General features: G+C 43.9%; 1 protein-coding gene across 2 annotated transcripts in view; it reads left to right on the top strand.

Moving 5' to 3' along the window:
• DHX15 (DEAH-box helicase 15) overlaps positions 1 to 25,417 on the top strand; it is a 76,988-nt gene that overhangs the window by 1,548 nt on the left and 50,023 nt on the right. For both annotated transcript variants that reach the window (XM_075930637.2, XM_075930636.2), the window contains exons 2-5: positions 3,362 to 3,710; positions 16,215 to 16,408; positions 19,280 to 19,439; positions 19,827 to 20,045. In XM_075930637.2, coding sequence (XP_075786752.1) covers positions 3,362 to 3,710; positions 16,215 to 16,408; positions 19,280 to 19,439; positions 19,827 to 20,045 — 922 coding nt within the window. The remainder of the gene's footprint in view (positions 1 to 3,361; positions 3,711 to 16,214; positions 16,409 to 19,279; positions 19,440 to 19,826; positions 20,046 to 25,417) is intronic.

Raw genomic sequence — 25,417 nt, 5'->3', positions numbered from 1 at the left:
TTCCATCTGTGAAAGTTAATAATGAAAGCTTCAGAGACAGAGGCAAGAAATGTCAAAGTAAACGTTTACAGAATAGTGCCTTTTCCTTTAGGGAAAATTTCATCCTAGTCGATGTCCATTGGTGACTGGTACATGCTTTAAAGCATGAGGGCTCCTGGTTTTTATTTACGAAAAAAATTACCCTATCTCATGCTGCTGAATGTGGTCTCATTAATAAGTCTGATCCTAGGAGTAGGCTTATTGAAAGCGTTTCATTGTCAAGGGATGTTCTTCTTTCAAACTCTCCCTCCAATCAAATATCTATTTTTAAGTCCTAGCCACTTCTGCAGCATCCCAATGGACTTCCCTTCCCCACAACTGAATACATTGCTTCTAACCCTGAAAACAAATGTCTTTTGAGTTGTAACTAAGTAACTAGGTAGTGTGAAGACATAAGAAGACATCAGTTTCTGTAAAATGTAAGCTTTCATTTAAAATTAGGTTTTAAGCTTTTTTTATATTATGCTCTTATATAAGTACACAGGCTTCAGTCACATAACTCTCATTATGATGGTGTTGGTCAAAAGGATAGCATGAAACAGGTGGTGGATAAAAGAGTTATAATCCAAGGCCCTGAGGCATCTTCTAAAAGCTCATTTTAGGTTTAGTGCATGAATTAAGATAAAATGGAACTAATTTTTGAAACAAACAACCAGAGGCACTAGAGAGGGAGAGTGAGGGTAACGATGACACAAAGTATTGTAGATTTTAGATCTCTTCTAAAAGACAAATTAAACAACATATTAATGGTGTCAGAGATTCTTGCTGGTCACCTCGGGAATCATACAATTAATGGAGGATTAAGATATAGTAAATTAGAGCTTTTGTGGGCCTTTTCTCATAAGAACAAGGATTATTGGCCTTTGCCTGGTTGCACAGCTACTTTTAAAAACAATCTTCATCCTAGAATGTGCAAAAAATAAAGCTACTACATGCTAACTTAAGCTGGTTATAAAAAAATACAGTGGTACAGGTAGACACTCCTGTACCTAGTCATCTATTTTGTTAAAGGGAGGAATGGCCAGCAGCAGTCTGAGATGCATATAAGATGCTGTGGGGGAAAGTAATTGACCACAAACTCTCTTCAGGAACTCTGCATATTCTTGCAATTCTCCTGAATAATATGAGGCAGCCTGGTACACTGTATGAAGAGTTTGTGTTGCCCCCCAAATTTAAAGGGAGAATAGAAGTGTTCCTGAAGATATGAGTTGGCCTTTCACTTTTAGGTGAGAATATTAGGATTATTTTTGTTGCACCATTTGAAATTTGCAAATTGAAATTCAAAGTAATATGAAGTAGAGGGAATCTTCAGCTTGCAAGTCAAAAAGTCACTAATTATTCTTGGCTTTTTACATATGTAAGTATAACAATTGTTGTTGTAGTTGCTATGTCTGACCACTGAACTGTTTTGAGGCAATTTTATTTGTATCAACAGCATATTGTGGAAATTCCAGAGACGAAGATGAGGGCACTTCTAGTTGAAACAAAGATTTGTAAAAGGCACAGTTTCTATTTAAAGTGTTTTAATTAAATACCTTATTTATAGCTTTTCTGATAAATTAATAAATTACCTCTTTTGCAGCAAGAGACAGTGCTGTTACCTTGAGGTACTAAACTATGTACTGGTACAGTAAATATTTTCTAGGAACAAGTATAGTACATCCAACTATAGTTAATTTTTCAGAGGGTCAGATTCTCAAAATTATCCTCTGGTTTTAGGTGCTTGGCTTTAGACCTAGGGCTTAATTTTAAAAAAGCATTGAACACCTGCAGCTTCAACTGAAACTAACTGAATCAGGTTCTGCAGTATAGACATAAACTCAAAATTATACAGCACTATGTCAGTATAGTCACCTAGTGTAGATTAGGGATGTAAAAACATTTAGGAAATACCAACAGTATAATTGATTAAGTTACATGGTTAAATGGGTCCTATGGGCGCTGGTGGCTGCAAAATCCCAACAGTGCCAGTATGATTCAAGGCCTGGTGTAATATATAAAACCAGTCCCCCCCCCTACTCCCAATGAAAGGAGAATGGCTAGATTCCAAATTCACCACATCCCCTCCAGAAAACTATTCCTCAGGAATTGGGGAGGGAAATTAGGGGAAACATTTTTATTGGTCTACAGTCCTTGTTCTTGGAAGTCTAAACCCAAGGCTAAATTAAATTTGATACCCACCTGAAGGCAACTTGTAAAACTAAAACATGGATTGAGTTTACTCCAGCTATTTGATCTGAATATTCCCTCTTGCATCATTAGGATTAATCCATGTTATTTTAATTTTGTAGTTTCTCCCTTAATTTGAAAGAAATTTATCCTACAGTTCAGGCCCCAAATTTGATATGCCGTCTTATGTTTTGTACCTTAGTTTCTGTGTCTTAAAAAAAGCTTTCACACTGGTTTCTCTGACTATTACTGAGAAGCTTAATTATTTATTTTCTACAGGAGGGCTCATGCTACTAGATCAATGTTCTATAACCAAGAACATTTAATGATGCATTATATCTTTCAGATTAATTTATAACTAGATTTTGGGATATAGCGGAGAGGGTTGACTCCTTTGTAAATGCAGTTAGTCTTGAAAGTCTTGGGATTCATTTTTGAGTCTAAGTGACTTAACGTGTCAAATTTGCTCTGTTTAAGTATAAAGGGGATTTTTCTGATTGCTAGAGCTACAAAACCTTCATGGAATTTGAGAATCAGACTGTATTCTTTCTGGTTCATGCATCATTATCTTTGATAATAGATTTGAGCAGTTGGTACCGTTTTGCTACTGCACATGATTAAGAATAGAATTCAGCTTCCTCCCATAACTTTACATGGCTCTGTAGTGTTATCAATAGAAGGAATGAGAGAAAGCTGTTAGAAAAGTTAGAAGAGATAAAAAAGCCAGGCTTTCTTTATATAATTTTACATGTAATGGGTTAAGATGATGCTATTTTTGTAGTCTTTTCTGACTTTACCTGCTCTTAAAGGTACATGACAGCATTAATGAGCAGTATTTGTAATTTTTGCAGAACTAACATGACATACACATCAGACACAAAATTTGATCTGTGTAATGACATTAGTGAAACATATTTTTCCTTTTCTGTAATACACTTACTGAAACTGCTTGTGAAACTTCAAAGTATTTTCTGTGCATTCACATCGCTTGAGCTGCATAATGTATATCACAATGAATCATTAACTTAATTTCTTCATAAACTCTTCATTTTTCTCTAGTTCTGTTAACATTTCCTGCATTCATAGCTATATATCCTGTCTTGTATTTACTTAAACATTCTGTTTTTTTGCTGTGTTCTGGAATTCCTTTTAGGAAGGATCGAGATCGTGACAGGGATCGTGATGATCGTTCTAAAGACCGTGACAGGGATCGTGACAGAGAGAGAGATCGTGACAGAGAAAGAGACAAGGAAAAAGATTTGCGTCCTTCCTCTAATTCTATGCTTCTTCTTGGTGGTGGACTACCACCCCTAAAACCAGCAATACTTCCACAGGGTATCAATCCATTCACAAACCTACCACATACACCTCGATACTATGAAATCTTAAAAAAGCGGCTTCAGCTCCCTGTCTGGGAGTATAAGGATAGGTTTACAGATATCCTGATTAGGAACCAGTCTTTTGTACTGGTTGGAGAGACCGGGTCTGGTAAAACGACACAGGTAAGTTGTTGTTCACTTGATGCTTCATGCTTAAAGTTGAAGATTTTGGTATGGGCTGGAGTGTTTAAATCAATGTTTACTATGATACATTGTTTAGTATTGTTAGAAATTTTATATCCGTGCCTTAGTAGCATATCACAAGCTTTACCCTCTTGAACAATACTTATTTAATGTACTTTTCATTTGCTTAATAACTAAAACATTGATCTCTAAGATGCTAGTCAAACTAATACATGAACATTAATAGGGATGTAACCCGTTGAGTGGGGAGGCACATGGAGGGGCCACAGGCAGGGCGTGCTTCAGTCTGGCCCTGTCCATGGTGGGCCTGGACATGTCATGGGTGAGGACTGCTCTGGTTGTCTGGAATAGATGACAAAGAATGGGTGGAATACTGCCGCTGTGCCCCTGACCCCTCCCATAGAGGCGCCCCAGCACCTGCTCTTCCTGCCGCCCCCTGTCCTCCCCTACTGCTTCTTTCTGATAGAAGCAGCAAGAGGGAGGGTGACTACTGTGTCAACTAACTGATAAACTTTTGCTTTTGGTTAGTTGATTAGTTGCTTACATCCCTAGTTCTTGTTGTTCTCTTCTGTAGGTTGCTGGCTCGTTTAGAGGACATTGGGATGTCCTTTTGTATCCTAGGTGGAAGACTCCCCGGGTTAGACTTGTACTGAATATATAGCTTTCCAAAGCCACTGGTGCAATGAACAGTGTGCTATTTAGATCTAACGGTCCCCTGCTAACGCACAAAAGACTCAGGGACTTACGAAATAAACAAGACATTGGAAGTGGTATGCAGAATTGTATCACAAAATTGCTTGGGTATAGATATGAATACTTACATATAACTTATGTAGGGGTGGACAACATACGGGCTAAATCTGGCCTGCCAGTCCTTTTAATCCAGCCTCAGACCCGTAGCACAGAGCAGCACCGCTGAAAGTGGCTGGCTGCTCCTTCTGGCTCTCTGCGTGCGTGGGGTTGGGGTGGGATTGACCAGTAGGAGCTAAGAGATTTTTCTGGGGGAGCATCGTGTGAAGTCTCTGGTCCTCTGCCCCCACAAACACCCAGTGCAGAGCGCCACTTGGAACAGCCAGCCACTTTAAGTGATCTGGAGCTGCTGGCAGGAAAAGAGCCTGTCTGAGTGCTCCTGGCCTGGAGGTAAGTTCCTCCTGGCCAGAGCCTGACCTCCTAACCCCTCCTCCGCCCCCAACTCCCTCCCGCACATTACAGGACAGAATCCTCTCCTTCACTTATACCCCGTCCTGGGTCATACATCCCACTCCCCTGCCTCAGCTCACAACCTCCTTCACCCAACTCCCTCTCGGACCCCACACCTTTTCCTGACCTACTTTGGGCTCCTTTCTGCACCCAGCCTCGGTCTCCGATGCCACACTCCTTCCATAGACAAGTCCAGCTCTTGACCATTTACCCAAAATCTTGGAGTCCCCCCCGCCATCAACCCGGTTTCTGCTAAGAGGGTTGATGTGGAAAAGTCCTCTATTGAATTGTATACATAAATCTCCCTGTACAGGTAGAACAATAAATTCATGAAGACAAAAAAAATTTAAAAATATAAGTGGATTGAACTACAGGTTGAACCTCCCAAATCTGGGACTCTCTTGTCCGGCACATCCATGGTCTGGAAGGAGGGTTCCTGGATTTTGCTGCATAAGAGAGCCCCAGAGGTGAGGAGTATGAGTCAGCTAGGGTTCCTGTGGGTGCTGGGGAGCCCCAGATAGGCTGGCAGGGGCTGGTCCTGCGGTTGGTGGGAAGTCCCACGCTGGGAAGCCCCAGGCTGGGGAGCCCCTGTGGTGGCTGAAAGGAATCCGCAGTCCCAGTCGGGAATCCCGGCGGCAGCGGGGCTGGTGCTGGTGGGGAGGAATCTCTGGCTAGGAACCCCAGCATAGAGAGACTAGTGGTGGCTTGTGGGAATCGCAGCCCGAGGAGCCTGACCCTGGGAGCCCTGGCATGGGGCCAGCAGCAGGGAGGGAAGGCCAGGCTCTGGGGACACCTGCTGCTCAGAGAGAAGCCTTGACCTCCCTTGGTCCATCAAACTAAGTGGTTTGGGACCACTGGGGTCCCAAGGGTGCCGGACCAAAGAGGTCCAACCTGTAACTTATAGCATATATTAGTCAAAATTAAAATGTAAAACTCTGGGAAAACATTGAGAACATAAGTACAAGATGCCCTCTCACTGCAATTTTTGGAGCCATTTGTTTGTCAGTGAAAAAAAGCATGCTAACATACCTCAATGGTACTGCAGCTGAAGTACTTCTTTAAAAAATGATGAAGACAGCACTTTGTGAAATAGGTTGTCTGAGGCAACTCTGAATATAAAAAGCATTTGAAAAAGAAACTGGTATTCTCAGAACTCCATAAATGAAATCAGTTGCTTGATGGACTTTCATACATTCAAGGATAAAAGCTGCAGTCTCTGAAAATTCATCAGCAGTGGTATAAGATGGCCCATATCTGTCAAATGAATAGCTTAAACCTCCAGTGTGTTTGGTTGTGGGTCATATAGAATAACATTTTCAGAACTGACTGGGACTTAGTAGGCTAAGTCTTAAGCCATTTGCACACTACAAACTTTGGTCGATACAAGCTAAATTGGCATAAAGCCACCATTGTTGTGCGTGTGCATGCTTGTTTCCTTGTGTCAGTGCTTTGTGCACTGTATCAGTGAACAGTGCAGAGTACTATTGGTAGTTATCCTTTTGTGAAACATGCCACTGTCTAGCATACTGTATTTTGGTAATTTTTGGAAATGTAAAGTGGGGGCAGAAATCAGTCACACAGAGGTGAATGGGTGCGAGGGATCAACTTTCCAGTTTGAAATTGTTTCCAGTCCATAATGACATCCATCATAATTTTTATGCTCTTTTAAAAAATCCCATGAACCTGCTCGGCCATCCTTGCTCTCTGCTGTTTCTGATGGACACATGGAGCCTGTATAGCTCTGCTCTGTTGTCATAAGCCTTTCAAGTATAGAACAGATAATCCTTCAATATTTGCTGAGCTACCGAAGAAGTAAATCAACAGGGAACATGATTTCTTGGTGGACAGTTGATTTTATTTATATATATACATATATCTCAAGAACCAATTGGTGGTTGGCAATGGTGTTCAGAGCAGCTGCAGATGGTTGCTGCCTCTGTGCCCAAGGAATGAACACTTGACTGATGGGATTGCATGCTAATTCAGTTTTGGGATGATGATCAGTGGCTGTAAAACTTTTGGATGTGCATGGCCACATTTCTGGGTATGTGCGCTGAGCTTCCCCATGCCTTCCAGCGCCAGGATCACAGTGAGAGCTGCGGTCACAATGGACAAGGGAGTGGCAGTGTCACCATGGAGATTTAGAATGCTGGATCATTTTGGAATAGGAAAATTCACTGCACGGGCTTTCACGCAAGTGTATAAGGCTGTTAATTGTTTCCAGCCATGGGCTTGTGATTCCTGGCAATGTATATGATACAATGAATGGATTTGCAGCAGTGGGGTTTCTGAACTATAGTGGAGTAACAGATGGCACACTCATCTCTATTGTGGTACCAGACCACCTTATCACAGAGTATGCCATTAGAAAGGACTATTTTTATGCAAACATTGGTGGCTCATAGAGTCAACTTCACTGATATTAATGTTGGCTGGTCAGCAAGGTACATGATGCTCACACATTTAAGACTTTTCAGAAAGCTACAGGCAGGAACTTTACTGGAAATGTTGAAATCCTAGTAGTGATCCAGGGGGAGCTAGCCTGCCCCAGGCGCACTGGCTCATGAACCTGCACACCAGACGCTGCAACTGCATCAAGGAAAAATGCAGTACTGGCTCAGCAGGTACAGAATTACAGTTGAATATGCTTTTGGTAAATGGAAAGGATTTTGGCATTGTTTAATCACAAGATTGGATTTCAGTGGTTATTGATGCCTTCTCTTTCCTGCATAGTATCTGAAGCAAATGGGGAAAAGTTGCTGCCGTGATAGAGGTGGAACTCATGTCCGCTGAATTTGAACAGCCAGGCACAAGGATTCTTAGAAGAGCTCAATTTCAAGCTATGCGTCTTGGAGTCTATAAAAAGAGCACTTCAACAGTGGGTCACAGTAATGCATTATGGTATACTATGCTCTACCTGGCCCTACTGTTTTGGTGCTTTGTGTACATCTATAAATACAATGCTCAGTTAATCTATTAATTTTGCAGTGCTTGCTGTACATTTGATAACAGTTTTGTCACTGATCCTATGAGTTGTGGTTCACGTTATAGCAGGGCTACTCCACTTTGGAAGCCCTGGGAGCCACAATGATACTTACAGCACATGCCGAAAGTAACAAAACTAGTGCAAAGAATCTGCAATTTAAAGGCAAATACATTTAACTTAATTTTACGGAACAGAGCTTAAGTGGAAAGAGCATTTATGTCCATTTTAGCTACTTTTACAGCAACTGTGGCATTCATAGATGAGTGTATATAAAACCTCTTTATCCTTAAATTTCTCCCAGTGAGGAGTGGTAGGGCTAAGTTTGCGGTCTTGGGGAATGTTCAGGAAGAGGTGTAGGTAGGTGCTGTAGTGGAGTTGTCCATGGACTGCAGTGGCAAGTGAGCTACGATTGTTGAACTTGTAGATGCACAATTTTTAGTGTGGGCTGGTGCGGTGGAAAACTCCTGTTATATCCTGGAACTCCTTTTCCTGCTGGTACTCTTGGCGTGTTCTCCTCTCCACTCTTTCCTTCTCCTGTCTGTATTCAGTGTTCACCTTCCAGGGCCTCTGCTTGCCTTGTTGATAAAACAGAAGCTTGCAGAATCTAATTGAAAATGTCATTCCAAGTTCTCTTTTTTTCTCCTCCTTACTTAGCTCAGGCATTCCATGAGACAGAGAATCCTTCAAGGCTGCAATTTCAGCAGTGTTATCAGAATATCCCATTACTTTGCTTCCTGCTCATTTATTTGGATTACTCTTTTTTGGTGGGGGAGGGTTTACATTCCTATCAATGTGCTGCTTGTGGCAGTACAATCCCTTTTTTTTTTTTTTTGTGGCGGAGCAGTACAGTGGTATCAGTATACTACTTGTGTTTTCACACACAGTTCTGCTACTCCATTCTGCAAGTTTCCTCCCAATGGAGCTTATCCAAGGCTTGGTTCTTCCCTCCCTAAATCAGATGAACATGTGCACACACATTAACAAGAGTATGTCTGAGAGGAACAGATTAATCAGCAGTCCCAAGCTGACAGCTTATGCCACTGGGTTGAACAGCAGTTCCAAGCTGTCATCCTCATACACTCCTACTTTAAGCATTTAGGTGGCTAAATAATTTTAGAAAGATATGGCTACAGGGGGTCCTTTAACAAAACTAGACCCTCAGTCCGGTTCTGTGACAGCCATCATCTCTCAACTGGTGGTATGCCTTTCTCTTCCTTTAATTCTTCAGAGATAACTCACGGTAGGTAAACTGAACATATAGAAAACTTATTTAGGGAAAAATTACAAAAATAGGGAATTCAACGGGTAACCCAAAGTAGTTCAAAACCAATTTAACCAGTATAGTAGTCAATCCCCAGAACCCAATGAACAAAATAAACTTTTGGCTGAGTATGAATAATAAGGTAAGTATGAGAGACAAATGTATAGAAACCATCTTGAAAGTTCCCAAGATGGATGTTCAGGACTTCAGATCTCATGGTCCCGGAGAGCTCTGTGAGAGGAACACTGAGGAGAGCCTTCATAATCTTTCCCGCTTCTGGTAGAAGGTAACTGTGTTGTACCAATAAAAGCAAGCAGGATCATATGAGAGGGATAAGGCAAAAAGCCACATTTATTGTAAAGATAATAAAAAATAAAGAAAAGATAGAAGCAAACAATGTTGTTTAACTACTTATTCCTATCACTACTTAACTCTTATACACTTTTATTTATATATATATATAAAATAAATAAAACATTTATTTATACATCCATTTATTTAAGTTCTGTGTATGGATACCAGCCTGGAAGTTGCTTGTGACAGAATATTGGCCAGGTACTCTGTACACAAGTGATGGTAGTGGGGAGCAAAGTTCTGATCAGATGCGCATCTGAAGCTCCTGGTGGGCTGGCAGCAGAACCTTGGACTCTAATTCCATAGTTTTTTAGTCCAGTTCTTATAGGAATTTTTTCCTATGCCAGTCTATGGAAATTGCTGCATCATGCTGATGTTTTCAGGGTGGCTGCCAGGTGCTCGTTAGTGATCTTATCGGGTGGACCTCCAGTACTTGGTTTTTTCCACTTGACACCTTTTGGTTGCACTGGCACCTGACGCCTTCTTCAGCCCTTTGTTGCTGTATTCTCAGGCTGGCACCTCTTAGAACCATTTTCAAGCACTCTCTCTTTCTTACATACATTTCCTAATTAATGTTTTCCATACAGTATTTTGTATAATAATAAAAGTTGTAGTTACAAAAGTTTCTGGGTGGTATTGCTTAAAACATTCTCTGAGTGCTGAGTAAAAAGTTACAATGTTTTAAAGAGAACAGGCGTTAATTATGTAACAATGCCCTTAGTCAATTACAGGGCTTGGCTCTGGTAGCAGAGTTAGTGGCTTGACAATGCATTGTTACAATGTCAATTTCAAGCAGCCCCTTGTACAAGGTTGAGCATGTCCTGGGACACAGAGGGGGGGCTGTTTTTGGCTACATAGGATTATATTCTTAACAGTTCTAAGTTACATGATCTAATACATTATATTCTAAAGGGGGCAATAATAATAATAAATCTAAACATTTAACAATCTTAACAAATAATAAGAATAAGAATTAATAATAAATCTAAACACTTTAAGTTGTGAGGAACAAATTATGGGGAGTCACTTCCACTTGGGGGAATCATCTTTAATACATTGATATGTTATCCCTACAACTGGCAAAGTTGCTGGCTATCTAGTAGTATATGTGGAGTCTTCAGTATGACTGGTCCGAGTCTAGATGACCTGAAAAGGAAAACCCCACACAACCTGCCACTAGGATACGCAGCCCTGAGCTGTTTGGTTGCCAGCCTTTTATGCAATCTATAGCGGGAAACCCTGTAGAATCTGCCCCGCAACTCTTTACGGGTAGAATCTTCTGAGGTAATTCTGGTTCTCATTGGAACTTGTTTACCTCTCAGCTGTAAAAAAAGCAGGAAAACCTGTCAGACCCAATGTCAGGGGACTAATTTTCCATGTTGTTTTTCAAAATGGACACCCTATAATACATTTAATTATCAAAAACCTGGGATTTTTACCCTTAACAGCATGTCTGTATTAGGGATGTTAAAGTATATACAGGCAGTCCCCGACTTACGCGGATCCGACTTATGTCGGATCCGCAGATACGAACGAGGCTGCCCCCGAGTACACGGACTGCAGGACCTCGCGGTCCTGCCGCCCGTGTACTCTGGGGCTTTCTCTGTGTCTCCCTGCTCTGCAGACCAGGAAGACGCAGAGCAAAGCCGCGGAGGGGCTCGGGCAGCCCAGGGGTGCCTGGGCTGCCCGAGCCCCTCCACCTGCCCCCCCGCGGCTTTGCAAAGCCGCGGGGAAGCCGGCAGCGGAGCAGTCCAGGCGCGCCTGTGCTGCCTTGCTGCCCGAGCCCCCCCGCGGCTTTGCAAAGCTGCGGGGGGCCTCGGGCAGCGAGGCAGCCCAGGCGCGCCTGGACTGCTCCGCTGCTGGCTTCCCCGCGGCTTTGCAAAGCCGAGGGGGGGGGGGGGCCTCGGGCACGGGGCACCCCAGGCGCGCCTGGACTGCTCCGCTGCTGGCTTCCCCGTGGCTTTGCAAAGCGGAGAGGGGGGCTCGGGCAGCGGGGCACCCCAGGCGCGCCTGGACTGCTCCGCTGCCGGCTTCCCCGAGGCTTTGCAAAGCCGCGGGGGAAGCCGGCAGCAGGACAGTCTAGACGCCCCGCGGCTGTCCCGCTGCCGGCGTCCTCAGAGGCTTTTCTCCCCATCTCCCTGGTCTGCTGGTCTCCAGCAGACCAGGGAGACTGGGAGCAAAGCCGCGGAGGACCCAGGCAGCGGGACCGCGGTGCGTCTCGGTCCGCCGCCCGTGTCTTCCTGGTCTGCTGGGGTGGGGGGGGCGCAGCTAGTAGGGCCCCCCCCCCCCCAGCAGACTAGGCTTTTCTCCGGATGCCTGTGGCAGAGCAGCTGGGGTACTGCCGGTTGGTCCTGCAGCGCCGCTCTGGGCGCTACTGGTCCAACCCAGGAGCACCCCAGCTGCTCTGGTCCTGATTCAGCCGCTGCTGGTCAGTTTCAGCAGCGGCTGAATCAGGACGCCTGGGGCAGAGCCGATGGGGTGCTGCTGGGTTGGTCCAGTAGTGCCGAGGAGCGGCACTACTGGAGCAACCCAGCAGCACCCCAGCTGCTCTGCCCCAGGCATCCTGATTTAGCCGCTGCTGAAACTGACCAGCGCTGACTACAGGAAGCCTGAGGCAGAGTTGCTCTGCCCCGGGCTTCCTGGAATCAGCTGCTGATCAGTTTCAGCAGCAGCTGATTGGGGGACGCTTGGGGTTCTTAAGTTGATTCTGTATGTAAGTCAGAACTGGTGGTCAGTTTCATCAGCGGCGGAATCTGGATGCCAGTTCCGACTTACATACAGATTCAACTTAAGAACAAACCTACAGTCCCTATCTTGTACGTAACCCGGGGACTACCTGTATAAGTAATCATGTAATTGTTGAAAATGTCAGCAGTTATATGTGGGGCACAGGCAGCTCCCACTTGCTGTCCTGTGCTGCTGCCTCTGTGTCAGAGGCAGCCATGCCGGGTGGAGGAGGATGGCAGCTTTGCTAGAGCCAGTACATGTGGGGAGTCGGCTTTATACAGAGGCAAGAGTATGGTATGGGAGGGGAAGCTGTGTGTAACCACGCATGTTAACCAATGAGCCTAGGCTCATTTCTTAACTCTGTTCATGACTACACTTTCACAGCCCTAGTCTCAATCCCAATTTTTACTTTATGGTACTAACCCACTTGATGAGCAAACCCCACAAGATTTTTGGGCGCTGCAGGGATCTTTAGCTTAGGTGTGAGAAGCCTTGCTCCAGAGTGAATGGGGAAGCCAGAAGTACTCAGCATGGGTGGGCAGGTAGAGGGGGAGCAACTAGGTTAACCATGGAAGTTACTTATTTCCAGGTAGTAACCATACAAGGGGAGACAAACCAACAAAACAGTTGCAATATTAAATCTAACTGAAATTGGATTACAAAAAGTTAGGTTTAGCATACTGTAGCTGATGACACAAATCAGGGTTAGAAGGCTATACCTAGAGTGAGAGATGGATCTTGCCATTCCATGAAGCTTGAATTAATGAGGGCTCTCAGGTGGTGGTGGTAGCTGATGGTCTGGAGTGCTGGAGACAAGCAGAACCCCCAGCACAGTTAGGATAAGATGAAGTCCCAAACAAACTGGTGCAGAATTTGAATTCATACATCAGAAACCTTACTTGAGCATAGCTAAGAGCTTTTGTGGAAAGGAACAAAGGTTCAAGGGGAATGCTAGATTTGTTTATGGGTAAACTGAGCATTTAAGGGAGTGTATGAAAGTTTTATTCGGGCTAGACAATAAGAACTAATCATTCCTGGCTGTGGATGGTGTTTCTTCTAAGGAGCTCATAATGCAATTAAGTAGCTTCAGTATTTTAGATACCAGTAGACGATTTATTAATAGAATTAGTCTAACTACTGAGCTGAATGTGTGTAGGCATGGGTTTGTTAACATCTGGAGCAGAGATTTCCCAGAATTCATGTCCTTCCCTGCTTTTCTGGTCCTAGTGTTCTTACCTTGAAATCTTGGTTCTCCATTCTATATGCTAATGGAAATTTTTTCCAATCCTGCCTTTGGTGTATAGGGGAGTTTCCTTAATCCTGTCACACTTGGCTGAAGTGGTTCAGTGTGCCTTCTCCTGCCTTTTCATTGCTTTTGTAAGTCTTCCAGTCCACATTGGTTCAAACAGAGGGGCAGAGGCCTTTGATGAATCAAGCAACCTGGATACTGTATCCTAGTTCCCCAAAGAACATAGAGCTGGTAGGTGACGGCAGCAGCAGTGAAAGCACACAGAGGTACCATTGTTGGCATAATCAGAATGGAAAGTGCAAATTAAGATTCACAACTCTTTTCCCATGCTCTCTTAAAGTTTATTAATCAACATGTGCTTATTGACAGTACTGTCAATAAATGATTGAATCTTTGCTGAAAGTACAAAACTCGAGTTCACCTTCACTCTGGAATTGTAACTGGCACTTGGATAATGCTCTTAAATTTTGTTAGTGTAGATCGACTCATGGAGATAATAGCTACTTCCCTGAGAGGGTCTTGTTATTAGGGATGTGAACGAGTAGTCTAGTAGATGATTAACCCATAAGCCTAGGCTTATGGGTTAATCTTCTAGACCACTCGCATTCTCCCCTGCCCCCCGCTTGCTGCCTCTGTATCGGAGGAAGAAGGGGGGGGGGGAGGCAGGAGCTAGTGCTGGGGGAAGCCATCTTAAAATAAAAGCTAGTTTTTCTTCTCTCCCCCCCCCCCCCCCCCCAGCATGGGCTCCACATGTCACCTGCCCACTAGGCAGAAGCTTGGGGCACCAGGGGGCTCCCTGGAAGTTGGGTCGGATTGCATTGACTGATGGCCACTCCCGTGGGGACTATAAAATAGTTCACTAACGAAGAATTCATGATTTTAGTCGAGTAATCTATTACCCGCTCTCTCTAGCATCCCTACTCATGCAGAACACAGCACTATCAACATGCCCGCAGTGATGCCTGTGCCCTGTGCTTGGTTTATAAAAATTGAGGCTGAATACATAGGAATTCTGTGTGTATGTTGTCCATCCACGAAGAATTACAAGAATTGTAGTTTTACCATGGACTTCGTGAATTTTGTAAACTTTTAAACAGTGAAGGTTTTTAGAAGATGAAAAGTCTCATTTAAATCCTGTAAACGCTACCTGTGTCCTTTCCTCTCCCCCTGTACAAAAAACTCCAACAAAAGCAAACAAAAATTGGAATTTTTGATTTGATAAGATTATTCATTTGACTTAATTTGTGTTTTTCCCCTAAAAGAACTTTACTGAATGGTCATTTAGTTTGTTTGGCTTGTCAGAAATGTATCCAAAGCTGTCTCTTTCTTAGGGTTGCCAGGCGTCCAGTGTTGGCCTGGACAGTCCGGTATTTGTGGCCTTTGTCCAGTAAAAAAAAAAACCCAGAAAATACTGGACAGAGGCCACAAATACCGAAGTTGGTTACTCTATTTGATTTGAAGACTGCAGTAGTGCAAATACCTGTATTTGAAATTCTCTACCATCTGTTACTGGGGTGGAGAACTTAAGGCCCAGGGCCCAGATGTGGCCCCTGACTTCCCCGGATCCAGCCCTCAAGGCTTGGGGGGCCTCCCTCTAGCATTGGGGAGCCCAAGTGAGGAGAATGTGGTGAGTGTCTTTCTCCTCAGTCAGGGGCCACAAAAGTGAGGGTTTTTTTTCTTCTCGTTTGTGTGGGGGCCCTCACCAATTTTTCTGCAGGTCAGTAACAAAGCTAATGAAAGCTCTTTCTGATCCATTTGATATCTGTGAAATGGCTTTCTTACAAGGAAAGTCCATTTTCCTGGTGACAGTAATTTTGGTTCCCACAGTGGCATCAGATTCTTACTGATCCGCATGATAAGTTTTATAAGGACTGTGTGGTGCCATAGTTTTATTGTAAATTCCTATCAGGGATGAAGACTGAGTTCTTCTTTATTGTGAAACAGTCGTCTACCTTTGTGCTTGCACGTTGATTCTGGTGAGGCTTTTCTTTGTAAACTTGATGTAAAGAGATCTTGTTTTTATCTGAATCCAACTAAATCCCTGAAGTCCACCCAGCTTTTTTATTTAACACCGTTATAGTAGATTCTGCTGTTACCAGGAAAACTTATTCTAAATGGCAGTCTAAGTATATTTCTCACTTCTGTAACTTGGCAGTCCTGCTGCTTTAAGGTCATGTTGAGACTCTCTCTGTTTAGAGAGGTGGCACTTCAGCAGCTAGCTTCACACTTACATTTTTACTGGCGTCTTGCATAGTGGCGTCATTTTGCTTCACATATTTGAAGCATTTATGTGCATGTTTCTATTCAAGAATCTAAGTACAGCTGTATCCATGTTACCGAATGCACTCTTGCTACTTGTGTCCAAACTTTTTTACTCCTTAGGATTCTTTTTATTCAGATGGTTATTCCTCTTTAGACACATTTTATTAAGTATTCTTGGAAAAAAAATTATAAATACTGCCAGTACCTATAGTTTTTGGGGAGACACAATTTTTTTCTAGCATTGCAACACGTTTGCTTAAACAATGTAGTCGTAGCTGGGTGGGTGATTAAATTTTTGGGTGTAAAAAGTACAAAAATAATAAAGTGCTGTAAAACTTAAAACAAAAATTTAGACTTTTCTCGAGTATCCCTAAGGGTACTCGTATCACTGGTTGAGAAACACTGATTTAAAGTGTGTGTAAATTGCAAATTTTTTCTTTACAGATCCCTCAGTGGTGCGTTGACTACATGCGGTCATTACCTGGACCTAAGAGAGGTGTAGCTTGTACCCAGCCTAGGAGAGTTGCTGCAATGAGTGTTGCACAACGAGTTGCTGATGAAATGGATGTGATGTTGGGCCAGGAAGTTGGTTACTCTATTCGATTTGAAGACTGCAGTAGTGCAAAAACAATTCTGAAGTAAGTATTGTAACAGTCAATTAAAAGCAGTCAGTTGTCTTTTTTTGGGGGGGTAGCAGGCTTGTGCCAGGGATATAGAGTCTGGTTGGGTGTCTGGAGTTAGCCAAGTTATGAGAGAACGGAAAAAATATGTGGGCATAGAGGTCTTTCCACAAGGAATAGGAGAAATATAGGGATTAAGCTGATTGGGCGGGGGGCGTGCAGATTTGCGGGGGAGAAGTGAAAGGACTTGTGAAAAGAGAGGATTTTCACCTATCATATTGGAGATAAATTGCATATTAATGAATTGCTATGGCTTATTAGAACAGCTGCTGTCAGGAGTTACCTAGTCCAGGTTCTCCAACTACAAAGTTAGGGTTGCTCTCTCACTGAGAGTCACTGTGGGATTCCAGTCACTCCTTTGTTTCCAATCAAGACATACTACCCATAAACCCCTTTTCTTCATTCACACTAACTCCTTTCTTCTCTTCTGGATGTCTGTATGCACATCTTATAGAGCACTTTTGGAGCTGAACGTTGTGAGTGATCATATAAAGGGGAGCAGGGCAATAAATTGGGATGCCTAAGAGACCTTGGTGTATCAGGTGCTTCTGCTACACACGGTTCTTTGTGTATTGTGGTTGGAATGGTAGAGCCCCCAAAGTGCTGGCATATGTAAACCAACACACACTGAGTTTCCCCTCTGATAGGCTCATGTGCAGCTTTTGGGATCCCTCCCCCTGGATTCATAGATATACTTGCTAATATTCCCCATCTCCTACAAGCTCCTGGCTCATTATGGTCATGTGCAGAGATCAGTTGGTTAGTCAAGGAAGTAGACTGGCATTGTAAGGAAATAAAAGCTGACAGTCTTAGCAGTTCAGTCCTTTTATTGTGGTGAGACTCAGTTTATTTGAATAGGGAGAAACAAATCTATATATTTCAAAATTCACCTATAATTAAGACCATGAGAAAATAGATGAAATCAGACTTGTGGCATTGGACGAGGCCCTCTTATTATCTAGAAATGAGTTTTATGACGTTAGAATCATAGAACTGGAAGAGACTGTAGGACGTCATCAAGTTCAGCTCCCTGCCCAAGACCGGACCAATCTCCACTAAATCGACCCATCCAGGGCTTTGTCAAGCTGAGACTTCACCTGCAGGGATGCAGATTCCACCACCTCCCTAGGTAACCCATTCCAGTACTTCACCGCCCACCTAGTGAAACAGCTTTTTCCTGATGTCCAACCTAGACCTCTCCCATGTTCAGGTTGTTCATTACCAAAACAATCCAGAGTATTTCCAGATATAAATACAGGTTAGACCTCTCTGACCAGACACCCTCAGAACCTGACTGGTTACAGATGAGGGATTTTGCCAGACCAAGGGAGGTCATTTCTGTACCCCCCCCCCATCCTCTCGCTGACAGTCCCAACCCCTGTCTTGTCCCACTGGGCTTCCCAGCTCTCCCTTCTCCCCCTTAGCCCAGCTGAGTCCAGGTGCAGACTTCTTCCCCTCTCCCCCCAGCTAACAAGTAGGGGCTGGAGCAATTGCCCACCTGCCATGGGCAAGCAGCTGCTCCAGCCCTGTGAGGCCCAGCATGTTGCACTTGGGCTGCTCTGGGCAGGCTGAAGCAATCCCTGCCTATGGCAGAGGGCTATGATGGGGTCACTCCAGCCCATGTGGTCAGGAGCACCTCCTGCCCCAATAGGTTAAACTTGACATTTACCCAGTTAAAGTGGGATTTTACATCTCTACTCCCTTCCTGCCCTGGCTCCGTGCCACAGGCCCGTACAGCACAGCCTCATGTGTTTGTGGTAGAGGGAGGGTATTGGCATGCTGCTCTTTCCTGCAAGCATCGCCATCCACAGTTCCCATAGGCATGGAATGGAGATCTTTGGCCAGTGGAAGCTGATGGGCATTGTACACCAGCAGAGAGGAGCAGTACAGAGCCACATGCCCCTTACTGTTAGGGCTCATGGCTTCCTTCTGGGAGCGGTGTATACCACTCTGCATGTCTACAAATGTTTGCCCACAGATAGACATCGGTATCCGCTGATCAGCAGGGCTCTACTTGCAGGGGACGTTACAGCGAAAGGAGAGGCTCTACTCCCAGGAGCCAGCGCCCCACACCGGCAGCTCCTCTCAGCGTGTGGCTGAACTGCTCCCAGCTCCTGCTGCCATCTGCGGGTCTTGTCCGACATAACGGCCACCCTGCCCGAGCCTGCATTACAACCTCCAACCCCCTCTTAAGAGCCAGCACTTCTTCCTGCATCGCAGGCCTGAGCCCATTCTTAGAGCCCAACAACCATACCTCTTCCTGCATCCCAAACCTCTATCTAGTCCAGTAAAAGTGAGTGGGTGGAGCTTGGGGAAGGGCCAGATTAGATTTTATGTTGCCCTTACATTTTTTTTATCTTGGACATAAGGATGGGGACCACTGCTTTAGGAAGAGAAAGTTATTGCCCCAAAGAATTTATAATGTAAGATCACATATACGTGAGTTACAGCAAACTATAGGAGGGAGCAGGGGTGTGAAAGATGAGGGTAAAAGTTATATCGGATGTATAGACTAGTAGTGTGCATAACCAGAATCACTTAATCCTTTTCTAGAAATTGTCCTTCTTTAAAAGAAATCCTTAACAAGCTAAGGACCCTTGAGCTTTAGCTCTTGCTTTATCTAATTCTCTTGATTAAAAATGTGATCCTGAGTCTCACTGGGCTTCCCCCCCCCCCCCCCCCACACACATTCCTGTAACCATTTGACCCTGAGTTGTTGCTGTTTGGGGGAGGAATTGGTAGGGTAGAAGTTATTGTGAGTGAGAGAGAATTATAGAATTTTCTACACAGATAATACTTCAATATTAATTTTAAAATTATTGCGTTCAGGTACATGACTGATGGTATGTTACTTCGCGAAGCTATGAATGACCCACTGTTGGAGCGCTATGGTGTTATAATTCTTGATGAGGCCCATGAAAGAACATTGGCTACAGATATTTTGATGGGAGTTCTGAAAGAAGTTGTAAGACAAAGATCTGACTTGAAGGTCAGTACCACTTATGCTTTGTAGGAAGCAGTACCTATTCCAATTCTTTTATAGATGTCCTTATGTTTACTAATAGATTTGCTAACAATAAGGATTATATTTGCTTTGAGATATGACTTCCATTCTCTTTAATGAAAGCCATGTAAAAGCAGTTTTGTTATAAAAATTGTTTTTCTAGTGTTTGTTTCAATATATCAAGAAAACTTTTTCTACAGTTTCTCGTGGGTTGATTGTACCACTAACCAAGGAAATTTTGGAATGCAATACTAAATTTGATCCTTAAATTATATATTTTAAGTTGAATTTCTCACTATCTATTAAATATAGAATACTGTAGGTTCATGATGTTAATTTTGGAATAATGCTTTTTTTCTTCTAAACTTACAGGTTATAGTTATGAGTGCTACTCTAGATGCTGGCAAGTTCCAGATTTATTTTGATAATTGCCCTCTCCTAACTATCCCTGGTCGTACCCATCCTGTGGAGATTTTCTATACTCCAGAACCAGAGAGGGATTACCTGGAGGCGGCCATTCGAACAGTAATCCAGATTCACATGTGTGAAGAAGAGGAAGGAGATCTTCTTCTCTTCCTTACTGGGCAAGAGGTATGTTTTGTATTTATTCATTATAAGAGCTAGGTTCTGAAGCTTATACGTATTTTGTTGCGCATTCATGTTTTATATCCTGACAAATGTGGAATTTGTTTCAATTTATTTCAAATGTGGAATTAAGGAATCAGGTTCTGGGGAGTGAGGCAGTAGATAAATGTTGGGCTGATTATGTATATCAAAATTTTATGTTAAAAGAAAATTGCTAAGATTTTAGGGTCAGTCTTTTCTATATGGAAATTTAACATTAGATTCCTAGTCTCTTATTTTTATATAAGTAACTTGAAATTGATAAGTGCTATAGGTGGTAAATCACCAGTCCTTCATAGTCTGCTGTGATGTGAACATATATAACAGGATATAACAAAGTTCAAGCCTTCTCTTCTGGAGGGATGTGAGGGAAGAGTTTCTGGCCCTGGCAGAGGAGGGTGATGGAGTGGTGCTTGAGGCTGCTGCGGATGCTCCCTTGTGTACCGTGGCGTCAGGGGTGTCCATGCGGAGGGTGTCTATAGGGAGGGTGTCCTGGTTGCGCATGTCCAGAGTTTCCACACACCAATCTGCACAGGACCTCCACTTTGATGGTGCAGCCCTGTTTACAGGCACACATTAAGATGCATTGCTTAAACTCCTACATCCCTGTCTGCACGCTCAGGTTATGTGCCCCGGAACCTCCATGTAAAAAATTTAAACCAGGGATTCCTCTGCTCAGCCTTTCTATTCCCATCAGGATAGGGGATAGGGCAAATATATAAGGGTTCAAGAAGAGACAGTCAAAGCTTCACTCTTACTCCCAACCTGACCTGTCCCAAATCAGTGTCCAAGTGTCTTTTTTGGAGGGTGCGCCCAAGGGCAACATGCCCCTCAGACTGTCATGGTGCTCCTTAACTACAGATCATTGGATCATGAGTATGATGCCACAGGGCTATCCACTGTGGCTCTCTTCTACCTTCCATGAGCCTTTTTCGATCCAGCTTCAGGGACCCTTCTTCTGTAGGAGGTTGAAGGGTTTGCTGCAAATTGGGATGGCTGAGGAGGTTCTACATTGCAATTTTTTGATCCCTGAGGCCTATCTAAGGCACCAAGAGGTATGTAGATCTACCCTTACCCAGATGATTGGCTCATCAAAGACAATTCCAGCTGCAAGGTATGCTGAAATGTGGATTTTCTGCTCTGGCTGACACCACCTCAGCATGTTGGTAAAAGTCACAGCCAGTACTGCTCAAATGGGTAGGTCACAGGCATGGTACTTGACTTAACCTCCGCGAGGGCTTCCCTCCTTCCAGACAGGCTTCATGCCTTTGCAGACATCATACCCCTGCTAATCACTTCCGATGTCCATGGCCACAATATTCTTTCAGCTGCTCAGGCACATGGTGATTTCCACTTACATGGTCAAATACACCAGGCTCAAGATGCTTCCCCTTCCATGTGCATCCTCCAGACATTTCCTCAGCAGGCTTGTGACCGTTCTGGCTCCAGTCTTCTACACTCTCACCTAGTGGTCCAGCAATGAAAGTGTTCTGAGGAGAGGCTCTTTCCCCACTCCATAGAGCCAGGATTGGATCCCCACTCCATAAATCCAGTATTGGATGCCTCAGATCTGGGATGGGGCACCCATCTAGGCGACCTCTAGACCTGAGGAGGCGCTTCACATAAATGTGCAAGAGCTAAGGGCGATTCTCAGAGGTGTGCGAGGTCTTCCTCATCTGGTGGGTGGAGTGGTTTGTGTCTTCAAGGACAACATGGCCACATCCAATGCCCAGAGCTCTATCCAGAATGCTCTGTCAGGAGGCAGTCTGTCTCTGAAACTTCTGCATCCAATGCCTATATTCACCTGGAAACCCACTATCTCCCAGTTAGTGGGCAGTTCTCATCTCACCATGAGTTAGCTCTCTATCCACAAGTTGCTTCCATATTCTTTTGGAAGTGGGGCACTTGGCAGTTGTATCTCTTTTGCCGCTGAGCAGAACAGGAAGCTTCTGCTCCATACCGCATGCGAGATTGGGGTCCCTGATGCGTGCCTTCCTCATCCTGTGATTGTCTGACGTGTTTTATGTATATTCCCCTTATTGCTAAGCTCTTTGCGAATGTCAATCAGGACAGAGCCAAGGTCACTCTCATCATGCTGGTGTGGCTTTGCCAGCACTGGTTTGCCACTTTCTGAGCCTCGGAGTGATTCCTCCTTGCCTCTCTGTCCAGACCTGCTCTCTCAGGATCATAGCCATCTACTCCTCTGGGACCTGTCATTCCACTTCATGGCATGGCTGCTCAGGTGGCCTTCCGGGTGGCGATTACATTAGTTACAAGAGTTTCTGATCTGCATGCCTTGACTTCAGAGCCCCCCTTACACTATCTTGTTTAAAGACAAGGTCCACCTTCAGTCATACCTCCCCTCTTCCTATCCAAGGTGGTCTCAGCATTCCACATGGGTCAAAGATGTCTTCCTCCTGGTATTCTCCCTGAAGCATCATACATCCAATGAGGAGAGGTGACTGCATGCCATGGACTATGACATGGCCCTCGCTTTTTATATTGACAGAAAAATGCTATTCCATAAGTCACCCCAGCTCTTTGAGGCATACACTGAGAAGATGAAGGAGCTCCCAGTATCGAGACACAGGATCTCCAATTGGATATCCGTGCATTCGGACATGCTACCAGCTGGCAGGAGCACAGCTGCCCCCACTTTTCAGGGCCCATTCAACCAAAGAGCAAGCCTCCTATGCAACCTTTCTTGCTAATGGTTCTCTCCAGGAGATTTGCAGGGCTGTGGTGTGGTCTTCGGTGCACAGCTTTGCTATGACTCAGGGTGTTGTATAACAAGCCTGAGAAGATACAGCCTCCGGAAGAACTGTGTTGCAGTCTGCATGTCTGTACATGCAGAAGTTTCCTGTTCTGCTCAGATGGGAACTCTTCCCATCTTCAGAGATACAGCTTGCAATTGCCTAAGTTGAATAGACATGAGCAAGCATTGGAAGAAGAAAAGACATTTCCATATTGTTCATATCCATTCAACATCCTACCCTTTCTCTTCAGTTGTGTTGTTTTCCAACAAGAAGGAACTGAGGGGGGAGCGGTGCCCGGATGAGCCCTATATAACACAGCATATGAGTGACATTTCAGGGGACGCCTGAGCCAGCTCCTCCATTTTCTATCACTGGTGCCTCTGGCAAGCGTGCACACTCTACATTGAATGAGCAACACATCACAAAAAACACCAGATACAGAAACAGATAACTGTCTTTTTTTTCATATAACTCTCAAGGCATACTTCATACAAAATTTTAGTCTTGTAAAAAGGGCAAACATAATCTTTGCAATTGCCACTGCCTTTTCTGATGAGCTTGGTTTAGTATCACAGAGATGCTTTTGAAAGTAATGGTTGGCTTTCATACAGATAGCTCCTTGCTTGCTCAGCATTTTTCCTATACTTGATTTTCCTTGGCCCTTGTCTTTCCCTAAGACCCTACTGTTTGTACTGCAGATAGGACCTTGGAAGTGGTTTCTAAGGGTCACAAAATTCAGTTTCTTAAAGTTAGCCTAATGTGTTGCTCATAATATGACTATTAAAACATTTAAAACCCTGGTACGGTTCATTTGCTTTGATATTCAACATTTGCAGGCTTCTCCTTGGATAGTCTTGCTAATCATACAGTTGTGTTTCTCTGGTTAAGATTCAAGAGAGTTAGTTACATGATGTAACGGCTTCTGGTATCCTGTACTTCTTTTAAGACACCAAGATAGCACAGAAGCAGAGGCTCTGGTCCTGTTCCCTACCTAGATTCTCCCTCTGATATCCTGCTCCTAGATTAGTGAAAGTGAATAGAACCATTCAAGGTATAATCTGTCAACATTTCTGACTCAGATAATTTTTTCCTCCGTCTCACAATATAGAATGTGACCTTGAGAATGGAGATTTAATGAGATTGCTGTGAGATTTTTTTTTCACATCTGGATTAAGTAAACCGCTTGAAACTTACCTGATAAACCTCTGTTGAGAGAGTCTGTTCTGTAATTTGGTACATTAGAATGCTTAAAAATCCCCTCACTTCCTTGAGGCTTTTTAATTAACTAAATGAATGGGTTCAGATCCTTGTTCCCATTCAGATTCCAGTACCTGAATTAGGAAAATGGCCTTTCTTCTGTGTATTGACTTCTGACCTTTAACTGTGTAATGAAGTGAAAGACAGAAACTGCTCCAGAAAGATGACTTCTAAAAGGTTTTTTTATGAGAAATTTGCATTGACTGATGTGGAAGCCTAGTGGAGAACTAGTGAATGTGACATCACAAGAGTGAAAGCCAGTAGAGAGGAAAAGGAATACTTACGTTAACATTTTTAACATCTTTAACTTAACTGATTTTAACAGCTGTAATAAAGCTCCTACTCAAAACTTGGTGGGTCCTGTGCTTTCAGGCAGATTTTGCCTCGGGCTCTCAGCAGTCCTCAATTTAGGCACCAAACCTAGGGCATCAGCTTGCTGTTGGTTGAGCTGCTCATCATTGGCCAGCATAAGGTATAAACTCCATAGTGTCAGTGGACTCCCAAATAATAGAGAGGGGGGGTAAATCTCTTTCCTTTCCCCAGCAGTCTTTTCTCTGAGTGGAGATGGGGAAGTGGTTGCTGGTGGGGATCCGGGCCCACCCTTTTTCAGGCTCCATTGCAGGGCCCTTTAATGGTAGCTGCCTATAAGGGACTCTAATACCAGCTGTGATATGGCTACAAAAAACACTGGGCTATTTCCCCAGTACCTTCCTTCCTTTCAGGCTCTTTCTGGTATGTGCTGTTGCTTGTTTCTCCTAAACGCCCGGCAGCACTCCCTCTTTCCTTTCAGTCACTTGTGCACCAAAACTAACAGCAGGGAAGCTCTTCTTATAACTGGTCTCAACTGGTTCTTTAATTGGCCCCAGGTATTCTAATTAGCCTAGGCTCACCTGACTCTGGAGGCCCACCCAACCAGCTCCAAGTGCTTAACTGCCCCAGTTGACTCTGCTGGCTCTGGACTAGTCACTTCCAGTTACCCTGGGTACAGAGATGTTCTCAATCTGAGGCTAATATACCTCCCTTCCATTACTCCTTTGTGTATCTCTGACCTGACTGTCACACAGCTTTGAAGGAAGCCTTTGTTATAGATTCAATACATATATTTGTCCCGTTAATGTGTTACAGTATGGATGTTAAATTACGAGTAATTGACTAATCGAATAGTCGATGCATTTTGCTGTCGCTTTTGAAGTGTAACAGCTCTAGGCAGCAAGGGAGTGGGGAGCTGTTGCTACACTTCAAAGCCTAGGGGGATATTTGAAGTAGAACCAAGCAGAAAAAATTGAAGATTGGTTTATATATCATAAAGAAACCAAAAAAGGGCAA

The sequence above is a fragment of the Pelodiscus sinensis genome, chromosome 4, assembly GCF_052426305.1.
Source record: "Pelodiscus sinensis isolate ZL-2025 chromosome 4, ASM5242630v1, whole genome shotgun sequence".
NCBI lineage: Eukaryota > Metazoa > Chordata > Testudines > Trionychidae > Pelodiscus > Pelodiscus sinensis.
Note: the sequence above shows the minus strand (reverse complement) of the source record. Positions and strands in the feature narration are given on the sequence as shown.